The sequence below is a fragment of the Cinclus cinclus genome, chromosome 3 (assembly GCF_963662255.1).
Source record: "Cinclus cinclus chromosome 3, bCinCin1.1, whole genome shotgun sequence".
In the NCBI taxonomy this organism is placed as follows: domain Eukaryota; kingdom Metazoa; phylum Chordata; class Aves; order Passeriformes; family Cinclidae; genus Cinclus; species Cinclus cinclus.
In genome coordinates this window covers 44,860,631-44,885,543 of record NC_085048.1, presented here as the reverse complement: position 1 = coordinate 44,885,543, position 24,913 = coordinate 44,860,631, and the positions used below count along the sequence as shown (strand labels likewise).

The following is a 24,913-nucleotide window of genomic DNA, read 5'->3' as shown; positions in this document are numbered from 1 at the left end:
TCCTAAAGGAGGAGATAAATATAGCGGAAAAACTACAAATTGTGGCACAGTTACATGTGAGAAAAAGGATTCTGAACCACAGAAAAAAAATCAAACACACTACCAAAAAATCAGGAAAAAAAAGAAAGGGAAATAAACAAAAGGTAACCCCCATGAAAGAAAAACAAAATGAAAAAAAAAGAAAAAAAACCATAAAAAAACCCAGAGTAGCTGAGCTGTCAGGGAATACATAACAGACCCATTTTAGGTCCACATCTGAATCTCTCTGGAAATGAGAGGTGGCTATTGCAATGATTGAAAAACCACACTGGGCTTTGGTGCTGCCAGCACAACTCACCTAGAATGGGGAAATGTAAATGGAGCACCAGAGATGGTTCATATTATGTTGTTGGCTGTCCTACCTTGATTACACTATCTCTCTATGCTACAAAGATGACTGCTAAAAAAAAAAAGGAATATAAATGTTCTAGTCAAACCCTGGGTCATGCAAAGAGCGTGGCTTTCTGGAGGAGAAATACATAAAACTAAACACTAAACATTGCTTTTCATGCCTTTTCTCAGCACTCTTGCTTGGTTCCAGTAGACAGATCAGCTGCTGCAATGGTTTTTTTGTAGCAGGTAGATTTAAGAACTCCAGAAGGGAACTGCTGATTACCAATATTTGCAAGGGTTGTAATTTCAATGTGATGATTTTTTATTATTAATATTTTCTAACTTGACACACTAGTTTCACATTACTTCTAAATCAGCACCAAAAGTGACAATTTTAATTAGGTTTTTAAATATATACAAGACAGAGGGAGGCATTTGGAAGCCAAGCACATTGTATTTTTCGCTATCAGCCTCCAGGCAATCACTTGGATTGCAACTATGCCAGCAAATGGAACACTTCTGTGTACATACCTCAGTTTTACCCTCAGTGAACTGGAGTTGTTCATGTAATTACTGATAGGGTAAAACCCCTATGGAGAATGAAATGATCTCCTGAGTGAAGCTGGTATTTCCTCTGACTGTAAAACATGACCATTTGACAGGGCATATGCTTTGGAGTTTATACAAGTGAAGGCTGCCCTGAGTCTCTGAAAGCCAAGAGAACCTTCCTGGATGAAGCAGAAAAATCTCAAAGTCAGTAACAAAACAAAGAGCTGATGCAAGTGTCACCCCAGAATTATACACAGCTCTTTTGCTTCTTCCCCCTGGCAGCTGTGTGAACATTGAAAGGTCCTATTTCAGGACCACAGATGAGCCCCTCTAGAAAATCAGAGGAAGAGAACAAAAAGCCAGTGGGTTTTGCAAGTGGACACAAGACTCACAAGGTGGGGAAGCTATTAATGAAAATTGTGGAAAAGAACCACTCCTGCAGTCACAGCACCAAGCTTAAGCTGTTGGACAGGCATCAAAATCCATTGGCTCAGAAGTGGCACAGAAATGACCAAATCAGTCCTGACCTGACATTTGTGCTTCCTGATTCCACAGAAAATAACCTGAAGTCACTATTGCCCAGGTGTACATTTTGGGATTGCATCACAATTTAACTTTTAATAACACTGAAACAAACTGAACATATTCTGGAGGAAAAATAATTTCTTTTGTCCATATGGTTTAAAGTTACAGGTGTTTATTAGCACTTAAGAGTGAAAAAGAGCACCACGTTACTCTTCAGAGGCAATACAGCCCACTCTTTTCAAGTTTATTCTTATTTTATACACTTTTTCTTCTGCTGCTGAAGGAGAAATATATACACCTACTGAGAACCTCTAACACTCTTGAGAACTGAACCTTATTATCACAAGAATGGGATAAAGTAGGTGGATGCAGAGGCAGCACTTTGGGAGTCCTTCATCCAGTAGAACTTGTTAGCTGGGTGATTGAATCTATTTCTATTTAAAATAATAATTTATGTGCATTAGGCAGCAGGTCCACTCAGACTGTTGAGCTTACTCAGGGTTAAGCTGGGAGTCCTGCTTTGTGCATTGGCCTTTTTTTTTTTCCCCTTTAAACAAGCCTATTGAAAGTTGACATTGACACCCTGAAGGATTGTGAACAGCTGCTAACAGTAGGCTGATGGTAGATCACACAAGCCATCCCCAGGTGTCATTCAGCTCTCAGAACTGCAAACCAATTTCCTTTAATCCTCTTCTTTGAGGAGTGTCTGAACTGCTGAGGGCTGAACATATTTTCTCCTAGAACTGTAAAATTACAACTATCCCTAAGTTTTGCAACATCACTGCTGAAAAGGGAGTTTCATCTTTTGCATTACCTGTGGGTAAGTGGTACACTTTCAAGGGTAACTTTTATGAATTACCAGTATCTATCAACAACAAAAGTCTGTGATAGTCTAGAAAACATTCCATGCAACAGTTTAAGTGCAGTAAGGAAAGTGTGCGTTCGTCTCATTAAGACACAAACTCCAGGTCTACAGTTTTTCAAAGCAAGCATTTATTCCTTCTAATAATTTTCATATTGGGCAAAAGAATTCAGTATAGGTTTCTTTTTCCAGAGGAAAAAAACACTGACAATTGCAATGAAGTATTATCTAAAGTGACAATTCATTCTTTCATCTCCTAAAATACAACCATCTGGCTCAAAACAATTAACAAAAGAGAATGGACACCAAAATGCTTTGGTAGCTCAAGGTACCATGCTCTCATTGACTGCAAGTCCTTCCCTGTGACACACAAACTTGTATCACAAGAAACCTTTTTTCCCCTTTACCCACTGCATCTTTTCTTATATTGAATTACTGACAGAGGTGCAAGTTACTGCATAAAATATTCAAAGATATGCAAACATGTTTGCAGCGAGCAGCCACAAATCTACAATAGCTGCCTGAAAAGCAGTTTGCTGTGAACACAAACATGTTCTCTATATCTGTTACATGCAGTTGGCTATATCCCTAAAACAGTCATTCCACTACTCCAGAAAATTCTGAAACATGGTCTGTACAAGCTTGTAGAACAAAATGTTTTGTCAAGAATGCTGCCGATACTGTCAGTATTCTTCAAGGCAAAGGGCTACAAAGCGTAGGGAATTTTAGCTCACTATTGCAAATAGTAGGCTTCCTCCCTTCCTTTTTTATTTTTTCTTTTAATTTGGAAAATGTTTGACTCACAAGCCCAAAAGAACCTATTTAGAACACCTGCTTCCTCTTTACCTCTTACCCAGCACGGGACATCATGTTCAGTTTTGCCTGACTCAAGTATTTCTTCCTCTTGCATGATCATCCCAGCTGATCCAGTCACTTACCAGCACCACTTTCCCTGGAGGGTCTAGGCTTGAACCTGAAGGCATCTCACAGGAGCACAAACACAGGGATGGGAAGAGTATGCTTCAAAAGGATAATGCCTGTCATACAGAAAAATGACAGGATGGTTTGGCACTCTCTAGGTGTCCAAACCTAGTAATATGAAGAGCATTCCCTCATTTGCAGATGCAGTCATTATGGGGCTCTCCTCAGACTCCTACTAGAAACCTGTGATAATTAGTCACAAGCCTCTTCACTCTGCAGCATGTGGCACAGATTCTGTAGCTACCAGCCCCTATGAGATTAGTTTCGACACATATTAGGGTTACAAAGTTTATTAGTGGTGATGCAAATTTTGATTTTGACATAAGCCACATATTTTTCATTTTTGCTTAAGAAAGCAGAAAATTGCAAGCATTCCAGCACTCACTTTGCTAAAAACCTCAAGAAATATCAGAAAATATTCTGCTGTAAAAGAAGCTTGTTTTCTGTCATAGAAGAAAGAGGAAGAAAGCTATTCTCCTCTGATTCTTGTGTACAAATCGCTCAGATTTTATTAGCAAACATAATGCAAGAAATTATTATAAAAAAACTAAAGATGTCTTATTTTTCTTTGCCACAAATTGGTACATGCTGTCTAGTGACTCTGGGTGCTCTGATTATTCACTTAGTCTCTTAGAATACACTTCCAGCTAAAAAGATATTAAATAACCTTTAAAATCCGATATGAAACCACCTTTTTCCCTAAAGCACAATACAATAAATGGATAACAGTAAAGAATAATAAATAGAAAAGTTAATATTAAATTCATTGCTGCAAAAAAACAAAACTAGATTTCCTTTCTAAAATTATTTTTGTGACTTATCAGTACAGTAGATTTGGCAGAAGAACCCGGCTTGGATTTACATGTATCTGTTTCGAATGTACTCTCTGTACATGAGGAAGTCATCTCTTCCCAGGGGCTGCATGTTTCCTCTTCCAGCCTGAATGTGTGCATGGAAAATCTCTATTGATTTCCAATCAGCTCTTGGAGGCTGGACTTCATAAATATTGTCTTGAGAAAAGGAGGATATAGGTATTCTGGAAAAAAAACAAACATGCAGAATATTTGGAGCTTTAAGTAAAAATTTTCCAAGGAAAGAGAGGAGTATTTCTTTTCTTTGAAATATACAGGAAAGTCAATGAGAGGGCAAGTTCCCAGTAGATAATTCATTTACCTAGATTTTTATCACTACTGCAGACCTGATAAGACCCAGCTTTACAAGTAGGGTAATTAGGTAAGTTGTCATTAATCCCATTACAGAATACCTTCTCACTTCCCTTTGCCCTGCCCTCATTTCTTCATCCTTCCCCAGATCTGCTACAGTCAGTAAGTACCCCAGCTAAAGTAGATCTGTGCCATTATAGCAGATGAAAGAAAGACTTCATTGAGCTATCCACTTAGTAGCAATTATAACAAGTGATTATACTCTGAGCCAATACAGAGAAAGGATTAATTAGGTAAGAAATTTCCATCTAATTATCAGGAAACAGACAATTTATTATAAGCAACAGCACTTAGATATGAAAAATAGTTTTAAAATCTTCATCTAACAAATACCATATTTGAATCCTAATATACGCACTCTTGTGGCTCAAAACTTCTCAGGTAAGAAAGTAAAGTGGCAACTTACTGTCAAAGCTCACTACTTCATGAAGTAAACCAGCCCAAATGCAATGAAGATTCAGATATTGGCATCATTGCCATATTCTACAGAAACCACAGTCATGACTCACTATCTGTGTGCTTTTCAGGAGACAGGTTATTTTTATGTGCAGAATCTCCTCTTCTGAAGGTAAAAAAGCAAGTAAGAACTGGAACACTTAAGCAAAGGGAAAGCCCTTCTATAAATAAAATGCCCTAATAAACTCCTACTTGCATTATGGGCACAAACTAATGTTTGACACTGTTTCTCAATGAGGATCTCCATTACAACTGGCAAAATCTCTTGCTCCCTCATTTTGCAGCTTTTTATTTTAGTAGAAGATATTGTATTTCAGATGTTTCATCATGTTCATTAGTCTTAAAAAATTACTGCCACATGTGATATAGGATATACTGTGTCTAATATTCCACTACAACAGGAACACAGTATCTAAAACAAAAAGGTTTCCAGATTAAACTAATACTCTTGCATCTTTCAACTTAGCACAGCCATACATTAATTAGCTTACTCTTTGACTGCAATGATAAAATTACTTATACAAGTATACTACTGAACTTGAGACAGTAAAATCTCTGGTCACCCACAGAGTTTGGCTGCACACTCTTAAAACTTAACTTTTTTTTTTCTCAACAATGTGATAATTTCTTCTTATTTGCACTTCTAGTTTATGTAAGCTGGATGTTTTCAGAACTGGTAAAAAACATTAGTCCAGATGCTTTAGAAGTAGATTGCTTTTTAGAGCACACATAGCTTCTGCAGTACTTTTTTAACCAGTGTAAAGCATCCAAGCTGAGACTCTAGCAATGGTATTTGACACTAGCACACTGTACTAATTTATCAATGTCACTGTCTAACAACAAAAGATGTCACTTACTCAAATATAAATAGTCTGTCTGGTCCACTATCAAGTGGACAATTAAGTAAAAGAGCAAAACAGAGCCATAACACAAAATTGATCCCTTCTCTATTGATTGGTTTCTAAAAGATATGACATTTCTGAAGCACTAATGACTCAAAAAATATTTTCCTTAGGTACAATGGAAGCTGGGTAGCAAAGTGCATTTCATTTTGAGCATTTAAGAACTGAATCTCAATTTTTCTCCTACTTGCATAAACATGATAAAAATATATTTAAAGAACCACATGTTCATGCATGCCAGCTTTGATTAATAACCCTGTATTAAGCTGTAACTATTTGTAGAGCGTTTGTATTATCCAGTAATTTAATTAAAAGTCATTTCTCTAACACATTAATGTAAAAATCTATTCTACTTGATAAATTTAATATCTTACAATAGTCATGAAGGAGAGCATGTTATTTATGACTTGGCTATCAGCTTTCCCTAGAGACCTGGAGCTCTATGGCCTCCCAGTGAAAATTACATAGATAGGAACATAAACTTTATGTCACGAAAGACAGCACTCTTGACATGCAATTTTCAATTATTTTCATCCCACTTGTGAGCAGGCTTCCCGGTGTTACGGCTTCACCAAGACTACAATTGTCCCTACAGTAAAAGACACAGTTAACACCTTCATTCATAATGAGGATGTTCCATACTTCCAAGGAAAAGTGCATGGTTATGTGGATTAGCTCTCAGACATGTAGCAGTCACCAGAAAGCCATTGCATTTGTTTCAACACTGATTAATTCTCCGCATGTCTCTGCAGTACATATAAAAAGCAAACAAAATGTACTTTTTCACTTTGTTTGAGTCCTAAGCAAATATCCACGAAGATGATCAGAGGGCTAGAGTACCTCTCCTACAAAGACAGGCTGACAGAGTTGGGGTTGTTCAAACAGAGACCAGGAGGCTCCAGGGACATCTTATAGCACCTTCCAGTGCCCAAAGGGGGCTGCAAGACAGCTGCAGAGGGACTTCTTTAAAGGGCACGAAGTGATGGGACAAGGGGGGATGGCTTTCAACTGAAAGAAGACAGGTTTAATTTAGGCAGTAGGAGGAAATCCTTCACTGTGAGGGCAACAAGGCACTGGAAAAGGTCACAGAGAAGCTGTGGATGCCCCATCCCTGGCAGTGTTCAAGGCCAGGCTGGATGGGGCTTTGAGCAGCCTGGTCTAGTGGAAAGTGTCCCTGCCCATGGCAGGGGGTTGGAACTGGATGGTCTTGAAGAGTCCTTCCAACCCAAAGCATTCTGTGACCTGAACTGAAGCACAAGCACTGCTTGGACCTGGATGTATGCACTAGCCACACTTTGGTATAAGGATACTTAAATGTGCCCACACTCTCCTTTTGTGCTACAGGGAATCAAAACACTCAGTTCCCTTTTCAGGAGGGAGGAAAGTTTCTTTTATGCATTAAGTACATTTGAAAAGACAAATGTATTGAGAGTGTATTTTTACAACAGTATTATTTATATCATACCAAAAGGAATACTAGGGAATTAGGAACAGGTGGACCATGTCAGCCAACAGTAATTACACTACAGTACTTAGAGTCTCTCTTCATACACATCATAATAGATTGTGCTAAAATTAGTCCAGCTCTGTTTAGCTCTAAGTAAAATTCCATCACTTTTTTCTTCATGGAATTTCTAAGAACAAAAAGGAGAATTTTAAAATCCATCCACATCCTCCACTTAACTTCAGTATTATTTCACTGCATCACTCTGGTCCCTGTTCAAGTCCCCATTTTTTATTTCTAGCCTACACTTACAGTTTCTAAATTTAAGCCAGAACCTTCTCTTCTTGTATAAATACAATTCATATTTGAATTCATAAATATCACTGCAGCAACATAATAAGAAATATTTCTTCTTTTGTAGTGGCTTCACGTATTTGATTAAAATAGTGAAGTGTTTAAAATTGTGAAATGTGGGGTTATTAAAAAGATTTTCTTGAGAAGTGGGAAAAAGACAACTAACTTAAGCCTAAATTATATATCTCACTGCGGATATGAAACCAAAGATTTAGACTGAGTACTTCATTTTACTATGAAAAGAACTAGTGTTTGATTGCATTTATATCATATATGAAGCAACCACTGGAGAATTAAATTTGTCAATATTTTTTTTTTCAATTTGAAAAGCATCTAACATCAAATTAATGAAACTTAGTATAATTTTTCAATTTCTTCAAGAGCTCCTTGAGAAACTAGTGCAAGCTGTGCCACAGCTGCTGTTACTGAAAACCCTCCCTCTCTCCCTAATCTTGAGTACACTTTTGTTCATTCTATTTTATCTCTAAAAAGTTAGTATTCTCCAAGGAAATTCCTGATTCAGAGCAGTAATTCAAACTCAGTAAGAGAACGCTTCCTTGTTTCAGAGTTGAAAAACATGCCTTTTAAAAATAGCTACATTTATGACTTTAACTAAAAGAACAATCTGTCACCATCCAAACAGTATTAAACGTTTTTTTAAAAGTCACAGAACAAAATCCAAAGAAAATCTAGGTATTCCCTGTCTAGGGATATACTGTAATAAAAAAGAAATTACCAAGCCTTAGATACCCTATTTCCTTTATGATCTGCACAGAGGATGTTTGGTAGAACTGGCAAGGAGAGAATGATCTACGTGACTTACAAGGAAGGAGTGATAGGATGCACAGATTTGTGTGCCCTATGACTTTTACACTTCTACTATTCAGAAACATGGAAATTACACTTGGGAAAAGGGGAAAATTCACATCTGGCTATTCAAAAGCCACCAGAATTCTGTGTAGAGATTCTCTTTGATGTGTTCATTTTACAGCAGCTCAGCACTGGGAAAAAAATCACATTTAAAGAGGTAAGAAAGGAATTATTATCTCCTACACTGTCTTACATGCTGGGAGATGTTACAATTACAAAAAAGAAATTGCCTTCATTCACAGCAAAAGTATTATTCTTCTTACAAAATATTTTCTTAATAAACATGTTTATTTAAAACACTCAGGCTTGCTCCCTCATATTGAAAAACAGTTTTACTGTTTGCCAATCTAATTTACTACTTTAATACCCATTAGGCATGCGTTATAATAAAACTACAGGCTCATTTACCTACAAATGTGGCATCATCACTTTAAATGTAGCTAATACCAAGTGACTAAACACTGCCATTAGACAGTGTTCTCTCACAAACAGCATTACATCTGTTCCATGTCATTCTTTCTCAGGCCAACTGAGACTCACCCAATCTCTCTCCCTACTCAGGTCTAAATGCTATGTTCAAGGTTTCCTCACTTCAGCACAGAGAGGTGGACAAGAGGCAGTGCAGGAAACTAAGTGGAAGCTTCTGTAAAGCAGTGGACTGCAGAAAAGCTCTTGCAGTGTACGAAGTGGCCCTGCTGTTGGATAAAGGATCATGTACCCCAGCAAGAGAAGTAAATAAAATTCTGCCTTGCCTTGGTGAAACTTTAAGCTGCCTATGGTACAGGAAGATATCAACTGGGAAGGCAGCACTTGATCACTTAAATTGTAAGACCTGGTTCAATATTAGTATGACATTTGGATAATAGCATGACCTTTTTTATACACCAGTATTAAGAAGATTCAAACGCAACTTTGAATTTTTTTAGTGAAGAATATGCAAGAAGAAGTTGCCCTCTAAACTCAGTAGATTCAGCACTTTCCGTTAATTCAGGTTTGCTTAGACTGTTGAATACAAACCTCTGGATACTACAAAAACTAAAAAACAAAGCTATAAACAAGACTCCCCGAAAGAACACAAACAAAAACCAAACCCCCAAAAAACCAAAACTCCCAAAAAACCAGTTCATGCTGGGCATTGGATCCCCTTACGCAGTAAAGAAAATGGAAGTATGTCTCTCAAGAAATTTAACATCAAATTTACCAGATCACTTTCCATATCTAATGACAAAAGCAAAATCAAGCTAAAATGAAAATGAAAAAGAATACTTACAAATTTATGACCTTATCCAAGGGGTGTTTTGAACAAAATTGCTGGCTGCCCTTTTCTTGTTTATGCTGACTCTGTCCCAGCTGAACAAACCTGTGAAAAGCAGTAGATTGAAGAATAAATCAGAGAAATAAAAGAACTATCCCCCAAAAATCATCAAACAAACAAAAATGATACTCAGAAATGAGATTTTGAGTCATACTATGCAAGTCACTGATCATGATGTACTTCTCTGGTGAACAAGAGAGATTTTTAAAAGTTCATGGAGGGTGCATGCATGAACTCAGAACCCCCTTTGAAAAAAGATTTGCTTATCAATTGGTGTCACCTAGTACATCATGGGAAGAAACAGGCAGCCCTCTACAGTCAACTTCCTATGCCTTTCTCAAAGCAATCAGTCAGAGGAATAGCCTATGGAAAAATCAGCAAAAGACACAAAGTCTCTCAAGTTTCAGATTTAATTCAGTCCTTTTCAAAAATCCATCTAGTTTATTAATCTGAAACACTGTTAGTCCAGATAACTTATTTACAAACACAACCTTCTGGGACAATCTCTCCATCTCCAACATTTGCTGGAAGACACTGCCCATAGAAAATATTGTCATGATTTTTTTTGTTGTTGTTGTTTTTTGTTTTGTTTTTTTTTTTGCCTTGGCAGTGAAGTGGAATAAAATCTTCTGAAAAGTAGTTTACCACTAATCTTAGTCACTCAGAATAGAAGGAAAAGTCAGATGGTTTTAAATGTACATATATGTATATATGTAAATATGTAAATATATACATATATGTAGCTATCTTGCACTCAATTTGTTCACTCTCCAACACAGCTGTGTTATTGAAAAGACAAGTAAATGTCAGTTGTGATTTACTAGTTTAGTTTTTTGAGGCAGAGGGTTTTTCTTAACAGTGAGCTTCCATTTAGCTTAAGAAGTTTTACTGGTCTACTTCAGGAATATTTACTGCATTTAAAAAAGCAACTACTGCCAGTGCAAAACCAATTGCACGAAAATGTGTGCAGAAGTCAAATGAACAACATGCTCCTAAACAACTTTTTGCAGCTTTTGTTTCTGCTCCGTTCAGAAACAAAAGCCTCAGAGACAAGCAACATCACTTTGACCATTAAAGAAATAAATACTTACATTACTAAACAAGAGAATTTTAAGTGGAAATGAAGATAATTAAGATCTTCTAGTGCAGGAGCCTGCTATTGAAACCAACTTTAAAAAAACTAAAGGCAAACCAAGTGCATAAGTATTTAAATTAATTGCTTTGAATTATTCAATATTTTGAAAGTTGTAAGACCTAAATGCAGAAAGCAAGTTTCCTGACATCAGGAAGATACCATGCACAGTTGACCTGCAGCATACATCCTCAAATTATTTGAGAGACTTCCTGTCCCTTCCACATTCAACCAATCTGTGCTTTTGTGGTTCTGTTTTGATGAGAATTATCTCAGCCATGGGTGAAAGCAGGCTGAATAGATCCAAATTACTTTTAATTTGCATTTGAAAGTAGGCTTTATACAGGTTCAAAACAACTTAACCTGAAGTACTATGAATCTTCGAGACCCTAATCCTAATAATGAAAAAAACATGTAATGTGTCCAGCAATGTCATGTGAAGTCAGGATCTTGCACCCCCATTTCCCTTATTACACTAATGGCGTGATGTGAGAAAATGGCTTGATGTGAGAACTGTAATCATACTGTGAAAGAAATTGCTGCTATTCTCAAGCAATGTACATTTTGGAAAGTATAGATTTTACTGACATCCTTTATTACATAAATCAGCACACCAGACCAGAAATAGCACTATGTCTTGTTAGCTAAGAGAGATTAAAAAATTGTAATTTTTTTCTATTTTTAAAACTTGCATTGCTTGAAGGAAATGAAATAAATGCGAGGTTTGTCTTGTTTTTTTCTTAAAAAGGATATGAATAGGGAACTTCAAAGCCTCCAAGGGGTTTACAGTTTTACATTAACAATAGATTGAACATCAGTCCAGCCTGAAGTAAGGATGAAATTGGAAGTAGCTGCAATTCTGGATGTTAACACAGCTGTTCATCTGCACAGAAAGACTCACAGTAGATACCAGCTCACACTGGGCCATTTTCAGAACCACAATAACTACCTGCTTTATCAAAGGATAGTTGTCAAATTTGCATCCATCTTCAAGGGTTAAAACAAAAAAATAAACAAAGGCAGAGGCATAGATGGAGGTAAAAATTTCAGATATAATGAGAAACAGCCTCCTTAACCCTATTCAAGTGTAATACCTTCAAACGACTCAGCTTGTAGGAAATAGGTAGAAATGGGAATTTTAAAGAACAAAAGAGTGCAAGAGAAATAACTACACCTAAAGAAAAAGTAAGAGAAAAATAATTTTAAATAAAAAGTAAAAATGCTTTGAGTGGATAGCTGCTCCTATTACACATTCGAAAATAGAAACAAATACACACAAGGCCGTTTCAATGCAGGTCTCCCAAGTATTCACTTCAGTGTAGACACAGTATTTTCCTGACGTGAGGTGTAGATTATTTCGACCCCTTTATGACATCGTGTTAAACAAATTTTATTTGTTTAATATTTTTTGTTTAATATTTTTTATTTGGTTAATATTTTTTCTTATTATTTTATATGCATTTTAACAGAATAAACTATTTCATTATGACTGACTAGAATTGGAGTAATTCAACACTTGAAAAATGCAAACCCCAGATTACAAAGCTTACAATTATGGAACCATTCCTGTGAAATTTACTTATCAATGGAACATGGAATTCCTATGAATTTATGTATGAATTTCTAGGATAATATTAAGTGACAGGTATTTCTTTTGAAACATCTTTCACTTGATTTAAGCTCCAAATTTTCCTTTCAGAGACATCTCCATAGCTTCCACTGAAATCAGAACTGACACAGACAGCTGAAAACAGTTTGATTTTGAAAGAGGTAGCATATATAGGCAAATTTATTACTTAAATAAGTTTAATCAAAGGCAGCACTTTGACAAAACACTCTGAACTAGCTCAAATTATCCTTTACTGATTATCACTGGAAATTTATCTCACCTTGCATATATTGCAAGATCATCTTCTGAAGGGATATCTGAAAGATTGACTCCGTACACATCTTTTGTTGACTGCACTACATTCTGGAACATATAAAAGATTCAGATTAAGAATACCATAACAACATCCAAAGAAAGTTTGCTCTTAAGAAAGAGCTTCCTTACAAACCAAAATATCATTTCAGAACAGCAGACAAAAACAAACAGGTTTCTTACAGCCACAGCAATCTTAGCTTACACATTTTTTTTAGAAAATAATTTATTAAAAATATTAATCCACACATTTATTCAACAAGTAAAGAATTCTTGAAACCTAGCATCAGTTAAAACAATGCATTAGGAGAATAAATTATATTCATAGAAAATGATTATGTAGTTATTAAATTCTGTTCTGTGTTGAAACTTAATATAGAATAAATCATACTAGTTCAGAACATGCTCCCACATTTTCTTTCACTTTTCCTGCTGTCAATTCTGCAATAATTACAAGCCTCAGGTTGAACTAAACTATTTTTATTTTATACATTATGCAATCATGTCCGTCAACTATAACAAGGAATTGATGCACATGCAATAGTTCACTGTGTCTAGTGATTCAGGTGCTAAACTGAGGGGGATTTTCTGACAAGACACATATGACTGTGAGTCAAATATCAAGACAGTTTTCTCTTGGTTCAAAATGATTCAAAGTCAAAAAACTTCAGAAAGGTATGTCCTGACCAGAAGTATAAATGTATTTTTTATTAACTTCGCAGAGATATGAACAGAAAGGAACTAGCTTTTTGAGTTCCCCAGATAACACAGAATGGCATGAAATAACAACACAAATTATGATAAAAATTCAATGCATGTAAAGGTGCTAATAAATTGGAATATATTTATTTATATCATTACTAAAACGTCACAATAGCTGACTGAATTTTTAAGCCATTGAAATTCAGTATTTCAAATAATACTTTGTGTTTACATACACCTTTCATTTAAGCATCTTAAAAATCTAAACCAGATATCTTAGGTCTGAGTGCTGAAGTGTGTTCAAAACAGAGAGGAAAACTGATGGGAGATAAATTATGCAATAGTAGGAATCAAAGAATAAAACTTCAACTTGGATTTTTGTTTAAAAACTCTAGAGATAATCTGATTTGCTGGAGAACAGGTACTCTGTTATTCAGAGATAATGGAAAACTTTCAGATAAAATATCTTGCATAAACACAAATAAATAAATGTGCTTGTACTGGCTTAGGAAGAAGACACTATTGAAGGCTAAAAATCCATTATCTGAGAACATATAACCCTAGGCTAAAGACTGAATAGAATCAAAATTTGAATCGTGGCAAAAAAAAAAAAAAAAAAAGAGGCAACAAAACCCCCAAAAAGCAGTCTGTTGCCTATCAGGCACTACATTTTATGCTAAGGTCATAAATACTCAATTTTCTTCAGAAGTGATAACATGCACAATCCTATAACCATTTAAACTAGCTGTGACTTTAAAAAAAATCCAACCCTGCCAGACAACACAGGTATTTTCCAAATGTCTATACTGTACATTAGCATAACCTTTTGCTAAGACACTTTCAATGGTATCCAAAATGGATATCTACAAGAAAGAATTTCAATAACTATTACATGAACGAACAAAATAGAGACTTCCATAACTCTTTATACAACTCAACAGTTTCATTAAATTAGCACTCAAGGGATTCCAACAAAATGGGAGTTATGCTAGCAAAAAAAGATTAATAGCCCACAACTGAAAACATACATTCTTTCCTCCTGACTGGGCAAATGCAATTTATTTCATTATTTTATTCACTGCCATTATCTGGAACCTTAGTAGCAGTAATAGCACAGGACCTGTATGGTCCATTAACATCCACATTTTTGAAGTTAGTTAATTATTTTTCAAATACCAGATACATAATTATGGGACAGCAATTTAAAGGTGTTCACATAAATCAGGTTGAAACTTAGACAGAATGAACATTAAATTACAGTTAATTGACCTAAGCAATTGGCATTGTCCAAAAGGAATTGCTTCACAATTCCAAAAGGTGGTTCTTAGGACCTCAGATTCATACTAAATGTCTTTTAGGGGGTTTGCTCCAGATTAACTCCCACGGACTAAATGTTGATTAAGTAGGTAGATCAAGTACATTCCTAGATCAAGTACATTCATGGAGAAAAGGAATCTCATTTGCATGCTCCAAGGCCACCTAATGATGTGTGCCAGAGCACCGTAATGGACAAAAATCAGAAGGAACTACTGCTCTGAATTAACACACTAATACAGGTGCATTTTACGTTACGTAATGACCCAAATTCCTTTCAAATGCCATAGGTTTCTGACAGTAGGTTTTTTTAAAAATGCTATTTTCCTTTGTGTTTTACTATTATGTGACAAGAACAGAATAGGCTAACAAGCAGTTGTGCTACAGTTATGCTAATACTGACACAAAAAAATTACACTGGAAACCTTTGTCACTAAATTTCTCAGTGTTTTACTTCTGACTGTTCTATAAGGCTTTTTTAAGGGAATGGGAATTTTAAGCCTTCTTGCCTAACACAGTAAATTCTTACCTCTGTGATTTTTGTATTGTCTCCTGTATCAGTCACCTTTACTGGAGTTGAACGTTGAGAAACAGCACCTTCATCTTCTTTATCTGTCCCAGAATCATCTTCAGAACTACTTGACACTGCTTCCTCGCTTGGGGGTGGAGGAGCACTAGCAGCTGTTTTGCGCTGCAGCACAGTCTCTTCTCTATTATTTTTGTTCCTGTTAGGAAAGGCAGTGTGCATTTATGAAATCAGCAAAATATTGGAAACGAATATTTAAAATTACTAATCTTGGTTACAATCTTTACAGGCAAGTAAGTTTTAACCTCTGGGGCAGCTTTTTGCTCATCTTTTAAAATCCCCACTTGATTTCTCTTCTTCAATCTCTTGTTATTCCAGAGCATTTAAAGAAAGCCCAAAGGATTCTGTCAGCTTTTCTCCACCAATTCTCTGATTCTTCACTTAAATCCCTCCCCACAACTGAATAAATAAAAAAGGAATAAAACTTAATTGAGACATAACTTCTTTGGTTTTTATCTTGGAAAAAGTTTCACTTTCTGATTAATAACAATACCTACTCCAATAGCCTCCTTAATCTTGGCTCCAAATCTTAATGGCAATGTCAATTTTTTTTCCTTTATTTTCCATACCCCTCTCCTCAATTTAATTCTTTAATCAGCAACATTTCTTGATGCAGTATGTATTTCTCACTCAATAAATTCTAGGCCATATGAAGAGGTGCCTTATTTATAACAAGCCCTCAAGAGCATCTACAGCATCTCTATGTAGGCAGGCTAACACTGTATTTAACTGTATGCACTCTGAAAGGTACACATTACTTCACCCATCAGAAACCATACTAGACTTATGTGCTCTGCATCCTCTCCTACTGGCCACAGAAGAGTATTTAGTAGCAATTTCCTCTCAGATGCTGTCACAGCCTTTCAGGGAAGGCATTTAACAAATAGACCTTGACTAATGATAGACAGTTTATAGACAAATCCCTGGAAATAGGGAAGGAACATCCCTTCCCTGCTGCAGTGACTGTCCCATGTATTGCTGACAGACAGTGTGTGTGATTCATTCTAAAGGAAGACTGCAGCATGCTAGAGGCTGTGAAAAGAGCTCAAAGACTGATGCAAAAGCTATTTGGAGATGCAGGTCTAGTGTTCTCATCAGCATCACTTGAGCCCTAGTAGAGCACACCACGACTTACAGATGCTGCCTCTTGAAGTGAAACTCACACAGCAGTTTATCCCTGTATTGAATTAGCTACACCTTATATACTCAAGGAACATGTATAAACAAGTAGGAGAGTCCTTCCAAAGCTTCTGATCTGAGAGCGTAACCCACCCTCCAAGGACATTACTGTATCAGAAGAAATCTTAGAACTGGAACAAATGCCTTGGGGAAAACAACACCACGGGTGAGTTTGATTTCTGACTCAGCAGAACCTGACATTTCCTTGGACTGAAATTTACAGAAAGTTATGAAGACATAAGCATTATTTTTAGGGAAAATAAAGGGATTTTCCCCTACTTTTCTAGATGAGGTGAAGGTCACAAGAAAAGCAGTCCTTTCTGAAAGCTGAGGAATGGAGAAAGTAGCCAAACACTGGTAAGAGACCCCACTCCCAACATGTAACCAGCCAAGATCTAAGCATCCTTGGTACCTGAATGCCTACAGACAAAAAGAGATCACTAAACTTCCTCCAGAAACGTCTTAGATCAAAAGATGATGATAAATGAGCAAGCCAGAGGTACTGCCTTTTGCAAGGCTAAATAGGGTGAGGTGCAAGAGTGAAGCCATGTTTTACCCTACAACACAGTCAATGAAGGGGAAGCCTTATGAAGTGATACACATGGAGTCCTGGAACGTGGCTTTGATGAAGTTGATTGTTTGTCCCACATCAATCCCTAAAAATCACAGCAAAGAGCTTGAATAAAAGTGCCTGAGAAAATTATATAATAGTCAACTATCTAATGGAGTACTTTGGAGACAAACTAGTCCAAAATCTGACATTCTACCAAAGCGGAAGAATAAAGCTCATCCTAGAAATCCTCATAAACTCAAATTCTTAGCACAGATAAACTGTGTAACAGTTGAACAGTCTTCCTGTTTATTCCCAGGGAATCAGTAGCATGAAATGAGGTTCTACTGGTGATAAGCCTAGTCTACTTTCAACATTCATTGATAATGAGACCCTCAGGATCAGAGCACATGAGACAGTCAAATGTTCTAGTGTTTAACAGAACAGCAAGTTTTTAGAAGAACTTAAAATGTTGTGACAGCACAGTAACTACTGACAAAAGGTTTCCTTAATACAAGCTACCAAAGAGAGAATGAATAAAGGAAGATTCTGCACAGCTCTTGTGGGACACAGGATTGGAATAAACAGAGTAACAAAGCAGGTCCAGGATGCAAAAGCAGATGAAAAAATGAAGTATTCATTTGTCCCAGCAATTGTTGCTGGATTGTTTTATATAATTTTACCATAAATATTTTAATAACATATTTTATCAAAGATTACACTGAAATTGGCATTTATTGTTGTTTCAGATATGCACTATTTATAAAAAAATACAATTGTTAAAAACAATAAGGAAATATGCACTGCTGTCAACTCCAATAGACAATACAGTTGCCACTAGGATGAAAAGATCAAATTTAAATACCTTCTGTATATTATTGATAAAATCTTCTCATTAATTTAATTTTGAGAAATGAGAGAAAACAGAAAATATTAAGCCAGTCAAATTAAAAACTCCTAGTGTCAAATAAAAATCTCCAATAAGATATGATGTTCAGAGTGCACAATTCTGCAGTAGAATATCAATGAATTTTTTATTTTCCATATAACATAGAATATGTTTCCCAGACACACACACATAAGAGTTTTTATCTCTTCATTACAATTTCATTACTATTAAACCAGAACAAATTTCTGATTTCAGACTTACCCTAACACAGATTTTCCAGTTTCATCAGGTTTACGAACAGTAAATGGACTTGGATCAATTCCCACATTCTTAGGCATAAAATCTCTGCCAAAATTGAAAGGAAGAAGTGTCCATGAACAAATTTTCAAAATTTTCTCAAAGAACCATCTCTAATATTTACCAGTGTACTTAAAAAAAAAAATCATCATAGATATTAAGTTCTAACTTTATCATTTCAAGTTGATGCATATACAGCCTAGGCATTTAAAAAGCTTTCAGTTGCATTATTTGGTTCCATAAAACAGCTGCAAGTATTACCCCTTGCCAAAGATGCTAAAGCATTGTGCTCCATTCCTGTGCTGAAGAAGCCTGGTAATTCAGGGCTTCGTACACAAGGGCCAACATACAAATTGGATCAAATAGCTACATGAAACATAACCTGCCTGGAAATCTTTAGCCAAACCATGATTCAGATTATGTTCAGAATATCCAGATGACTGCTGCCTACAAAAAAAACCTCTGAAAATATCTGACCAGCTGTGAGAACCAGATGAACTGAAGAAAACAACTGCAAAAGGAGAGCAGAACAATGAGAAAACAATTATTTTGAAAGTAGCCTCTGTGATCTGAATCAACAGAGAAAAGTTCACCTCCCAGCCATCAAGTCCCCAAAGACTAGGCACTCCATAACAAAAAACAATTGGAAATCTAATTGCTATTTTAACTGACGTTTTTAGAGTAACATTCCTGGTAGCATTGTGATTTAGTTTCAAGAACTTTGCTAAATTTGAAATTACACATATTTAACCAAATAAATCAAATGCATATTTAATTCACACCAAATCAACTTCCAGTCAAGAATTTAGAGCCCCAAAACATCCCAATATACCGTGTAGAATTGGTCATTGCCAAGCAGAAGGTCTCATCAAAACTGCTCAACTCATATGGCCTAAAAAACTCATTGTGGATATCAATTTCTTCTTCATATTTGTGGAATTTCTTCACTGTCAATTTGCGTCTGTTTTCAGCACATGTCACTGAGGGGGAGGAAAAAAAAAATCTTTTTACTAGCAATTACTGACTCCTGCAAAAATCTAATCAAACAGGAGCCTGCTCACCTAGCCACAATACCAGGCATTTTTTCCTACAGTCATATCCCCTCTGAGACAAGGAAATCTGACATGAAGAAGATGCATTGCACGTCTTTAATAAATATGCATTATCAATCACTGTAATTTGATTTCACTTCATGATGACAATTCCTAATAAAACATGCTCCACAGCACCCCAGAGAAATAAGACACACTAGCTGTATTGTGCCATCTGCGACAGGAATAGGACCACCAGCACAGACTATAAATGTATGCAATGGACAAGAGAAAAAGAAAAAGAAAAAAAAAAACAAACAAAGTGTGCCCTGGCTCATAAACATATGAAGGTCAAGTTTTAGGAATAGGACCACCAGCACAGACTATAAATGTATGCAATGGACAAGAGAAAAAGAAAAAGAAAAAAAAAACAAACAAAGTGTGCCCTGGCTCATAAACATATGAAGGTCAAGTTTTAGCCACTTAGGTAGTCTGCAACTGAAAAATCTTATCTCCTTGCAGGGGTGAGGGTGGAGAGGTATTTAGAAACCATTACGGAAACACTCTTATTTTTTCCCAGATTTGGGATCTAAAACAGGTAAAAAAGCATTTGTGACTAAAACTTCTTTTTCAAGACACTCCGCAAGGCAAGGAGCAAATATAGGTCCTACCTTCATCAAAAGGAAGAGGTAAATGCTTTAGCACACCTGTGGTCCACCAGTAAGTATAGCTGTACAGGAAAAACAGAAACACAATTGATACAGGAGATAGGATCCTGTATCCAGCCTATCCAGTTTGAACATAACATTCACCCACCCATATAGTGTCACTTCAGCAGACATTGGATACAGGATTTCAACAGGCCCCTGTCCAACCACTTTGCTCTCAAATCAAGAAATTTAAACATATGAAACTCAATACAGTTATGGACAGAAGAGTGGTTTTGCTTCACGAAAAAACGTTTCAGGTGCCTACATCCACAGAACTAAAAATTAAAGTATTAGTACATATCAAAAGTATTTATGTATTTCTCTTGCTCTGGTTGTTGGAGGATGGGACGAGTGTGGGGAAGGCATCCCCTCCCAGATGTTATTTATATCCCAAAATTTAGGAAAAAGGTACGAAGAAGTGAAGGCCATTAATAACAAGATCGGATTATTGTCAAAGCAGCTGACTTCTACACAAAGAAATAAAATTTGATGTAACAGCTGTCATAAGTATGAGAGCTGTTGGCATATCTAACAGCAAAATTCAAGTCCTGCTGGAAGCTTATTCAGGATTTCTATAGAACAAAAAAGGAAGTCAAGCAACATTCATAAAACAAAGCACATTTTATCTTTCCTTCATGTTTACACATTTTTATTATCTCTTCTCAAACACACTTTAATTTCTTCTCTGATTTATTCTGATAGTTTCTTCTATTTCATTAGATGGAATGGAAACACAATTGTCTTCACTGATTTTTATTTCAAATACGTGCATATTCACAATACTGCAAGGGCTGTAATCAGAGTATTAATGTGGTTATCTGCTACTCCTGTCAATGTAGTCATCTGCAGCAGACACAATGGGTGTATTCCCATGGCCAGGGATAGGCTTGTCAGTGGGATTTAGAAGCTGGTACAGGGCAGGCAGGAAAACACACTACAGTTCCAAGAATTCTGTATGTCCTAGACAGTAAGAGATGAGTTATGCCAGATGGTCCTGCCTCTTCTCAAAGTACCATGCTAGCAAATTATTTTCTTCAGTGCCTTCAGAAATTATGGAGAGACACACAGTTTTGTTGCCTGCATAAATGATAACTAACATGGCAACACAAAGTCTCCTTTTCCATATTTACTGTCCTTTCATAAATTATATAGAAGTTAGATATGAATCTCATTAGATATCTTCCTCCTGATGAGGAGGCAGTTAAAACATTAGGAAAAGCACAGATAGCCAAAAGAAGTTTCATTGACAGGAAACATAATCTTCCTTTTCCTGTATCCTTGATTTAGTTATGAGTGTCATTATTTCTTTTGCTGGTGTGCCTAAGGAACCTAAAAGAGGTACTACACAGAAAGGCAGGAAAATGTTACACAAAGAACTCGTCCAAATGTTTGGTAGAAACAAGAAATTACTTACAGAAGTTTTTTTCACCTATTTATTTCACCTATTTATTAGAGGAAGGTGTCATTTTATACACATAATGAAATATCTTGATTGTATATTGTAATTGCTCAGAAGAAATTAGGTTAGAATGAAAGGTAAAAATAATTAACAACAAAATGAAGAGTAGCAACATTTCTTTTTAATATTCCACCTCATTTGAGAACAGTATGTGACAAATAAGAGACGGCTGTTTTAATAAAGTAACAGATGAAAGGAAGACTAGAACATTTACATACTTGAAATATATCAGCTGAATTAATTTTAGACATACAATAATGTTCAGAATGAGTAGCCAAGAAAATTAATATTGCATGTTTAATGTATGTCTGAAAGAGAACTTGGTTGTATGGCTGATAGAAGATACCCTTAAGAGAAGCCTCAGGACATAACACAGGAGGACTGAAACTCAGAAAGAACCATATCATGTGCCAGCTGCTGTGGCAGGTTAGCTGCATAAGCAGCCAACAGGGACTGATCACACTGGTTAAACACTGCAGTTTTGCCCAGACAAAAACCTAAATGAAGATATTCAGATCTACCATTTGGATTAAAGAGCTTTACAGCTCACAGAACAAATAAAGATAAAACCAGCCAAAATTCTAAGAGATTATTTTGTTGACAAGTTGAGCACTGTACTTCTTATTAAAATGGATTTTTTTTAAACATACAGTATTCACAGTCTCCAAAAAATAATTTATCCCTGAAGCAATCAAATTACTTTAAAGTTTTATACTTTATTACTTCTGTATATTACCATGCAACTACAGTGGAATGCAAGTGAAGAAAAATAGTCTTCAAAACAGGTTAGACATAAGCTGAAAGGAAGGTAGAATGTCATGGGTTTCTTGGTATGCCCAGCTGCAGACCAAGTGCAGTACACAGAAAAAAAAATGTTATCCTCATCACATAATCTCAAATTCAACTATTAATAAATCTGACAATGAAGAATGCACCTATATATTGCTTAATGGAACTGTAGTAACTACTTCAGTAAAACAGTGAAGCATTTTGCACTGAAGGAGAGAATTCCTCATGAAATTAAATTTCTTTTTAAGTACAACAGGAAAATAGCATACAAAAGCAAATCCTCTCAACCACCAACATTCAGCATTTTTTAATATTCTCTTGAAGGTGGTTTTTTTTTAAACTTTTGTATAAACATAAAAAAGAGTAAGCAATTTTTTGACAGGTTGACCTAATTATTTGATTAGCAACGTGCATTGTTTAGAATTTATTAGAGCAATACCAAACAAAAGAAAAAACAGAACAGCAGAATACCTTGGCCTGGTCTGTGGCAGATTGAGGGTGTTCTTGTGATGCAAATAAAAATCAGTGGGAAGTTCCCAGAGATGTGGCTTTCCTTCTGCAGGCTTGAACACTCCCAGAAAGAGATTGATAGAATCTTGCCTGTCCGCATCTGTTAAGACAAGAGGCACACTTAACACCAGGAGCACTGCACAGCTCAAACCCATCCAGACACTGCTTCTCTTTGCTCCTCCGAGTGTCCGTGACCTATGACTGCTGCAGGGCCCTCTGGGATTCAAGCAGCACCATGGAACTTCATTTACAGCAGACCTGCTGCACTGCAAGGCACGTGGGGCTGGTGCCAACACTGCCTCTTCCCTTGGCTTCTCTCTCAGGAGCCCAGGCTTGGCAAAAGTCAGACCTCATACAGCAACTCTGTCTCTCACGTGTGTGCATGAAGCACATACATGGATTAAGGCATGTTTCAGGAAATCTGACATACCTTAGTGAATCTACTGCAGCCTAAATAACTGAAAAATTACTTACTGAAATTAAACAATATCCATACAACATAAGTTTCCAACAAAATGTACAAATGACTAATTCCTTGGGATTTTCTTGCCAATACACAGTAAAATGATTAAATTTCACAAACACCTTTTAGTAATTCAGACTTGTTTCCTGTTGTTTTAAATCATTGATTTAGCTTGTCATATTCTAAGCTCTACCAAATTATTACTCGATATGTGTCTTACTTTTTGTCGTCTGTACAACTTAATTAGTAGTAATTATCCTAAGAGTGTTGAGGTCAACAGAAGAAAATATTTTCTTATACGAGTAGATGATTTTTAGATTCATGTATTTTGAATGACAGACAAAGGAAAAAAAAAAAAGGTATTTCTACCCCAGCTATGTAACTTTTGTGAAAAAGAGTAATAGAGGACTGACTCAATATTTATAACACAGTAGCACTTGGTGTTTGCCCTTCTGACATGTCTTAGACCATTCTTTGATCATTCCTTTAGATCTTTTGTAAGACTTCTAAACATACCACACTTTTTTTTTTGTTATTTTGCATAAGATAAAGCTCAGCATTTTTCAAAGAAGTTTTCCCTTAGCAAAATTGCCCAGAAAAAAGTAGAACACTCGGTGTTCAACTAACGAGTGATATGAGCTAGTAAAGGAAGTAAGTTAATATTTTGCAGCTTATTTACCTGAAAAAAAAAAAGATTTTTACTTGGTCTTTGAGTTTAATTTTGTCTTTTCTACCATGGATTTAACAGTTTGTAGCTCCTATTTATACAAAACAATTACATGCATTACAGCTTGCTTTGTTGTGAGCTCTCAGAAACATCACAAAAAATATTCCACCTAAAGCCCTCCACTCATGTTCACCAGCTTCCTTATATTTGCTGAAGACATTCTGTCCAACATTTTAAAACTCTGTAACACCCACCTGCTTCTCTATTGATCTACAAATGTCACTGACAGATGCAGAGCTACATGTGTACATTTTCTAAATAAAGGGCTGCATGCTACAACATTTATTTATTATAGAAATAAATATATCATCAAATCAGAATACCTATTTGAGATATTACTGAATTATTTGGGAAATATTGTACAGAGGAACTCTGTCATAAGGTCATTGTGTAGAACACTGAAACATCGTAAGTAAGGTGTTTTGTAAGCAATAGCTCGAAAGAAAGCACTCAAATTTACCTGAGAAAGCATTACTATAGTATCTTGACAGCGTTTGCATAATATCTTTAGAATGCTGTGTCCATGGAGCAATCTTTCTGTATGTTTTTACTCTGTGGACAAGCTGAGAGCCTCCGTACTGCAGAGAAAGTGTGTCCCCGTGATCTTCGTATAATTCTTCAAATAATCTGAAGGAAAAGCAAAATGCGTCATCTATCAAACTTCTGAATAGAATTTTAAAAGAGAAAATACAATAAAGTCTTTCTGCAAATACAATGCAGTTTCTTCTCCTCTGTTCAGATAAATACGTGGAAATTTTATTCAGACATATTAATTACTAAGAAGGTTTAGACTTTGAGATT

General features: G+C 36.0%; 1 protein-coding gene across 2 annotated transcripts in view; it reads right to left on the bottom strand.

Annotated features, from left to right (window-relative positions):
* Nucleotides 1-2,417: 2,417 nt before the first annotated feature.
* The window catches only part of FIG4 (FIG4 phosphoinositide 5-phosphatase), a 50,125-nt gene continuing 27,629 nt past the window's right edge, over nt 2,418-24,913 (bottom strand). For both annotated transcript variants that reach the window (XM_062489935.1, XM_062489936.1), the window contains 9 exons: nt 24,573-24,739; nt 22,884-23,022; nt 20,126-20,184; nt 19,256-19,403; nt 18,388-18,471; nt 15,452-15,647; nt 12,875-12,957; nt 9,809-9,898; nt 2,418-4,325 (listed from right to left, as the gene is read on the bottom strand). In XM_062489935.1, the coding sequence (XP_062345919.1) occupies nt 4,148-4,325; nt 9,809-9,898; nt 12,875-12,957; nt 15,452-15,647; nt 18,388-18,471; nt 19,256-19,403; nt 20,126-20,184; nt 22,884-23,022; nt 24,573-24,739 (1,144 nt within the window). In that variant the 3' untranslated portion in view covers nt 2,418-4,147. The remainder of the gene's footprint in view (nt 4,326-9,808; nt 9,899-12,874; nt 12,958-15,451; nt 15,648-18,387; nt 18,472-19,255; nt 19,404-20,125; nt 20,185-22,883; nt 23,023-24,572; nt 24,740-24,913) is intronic.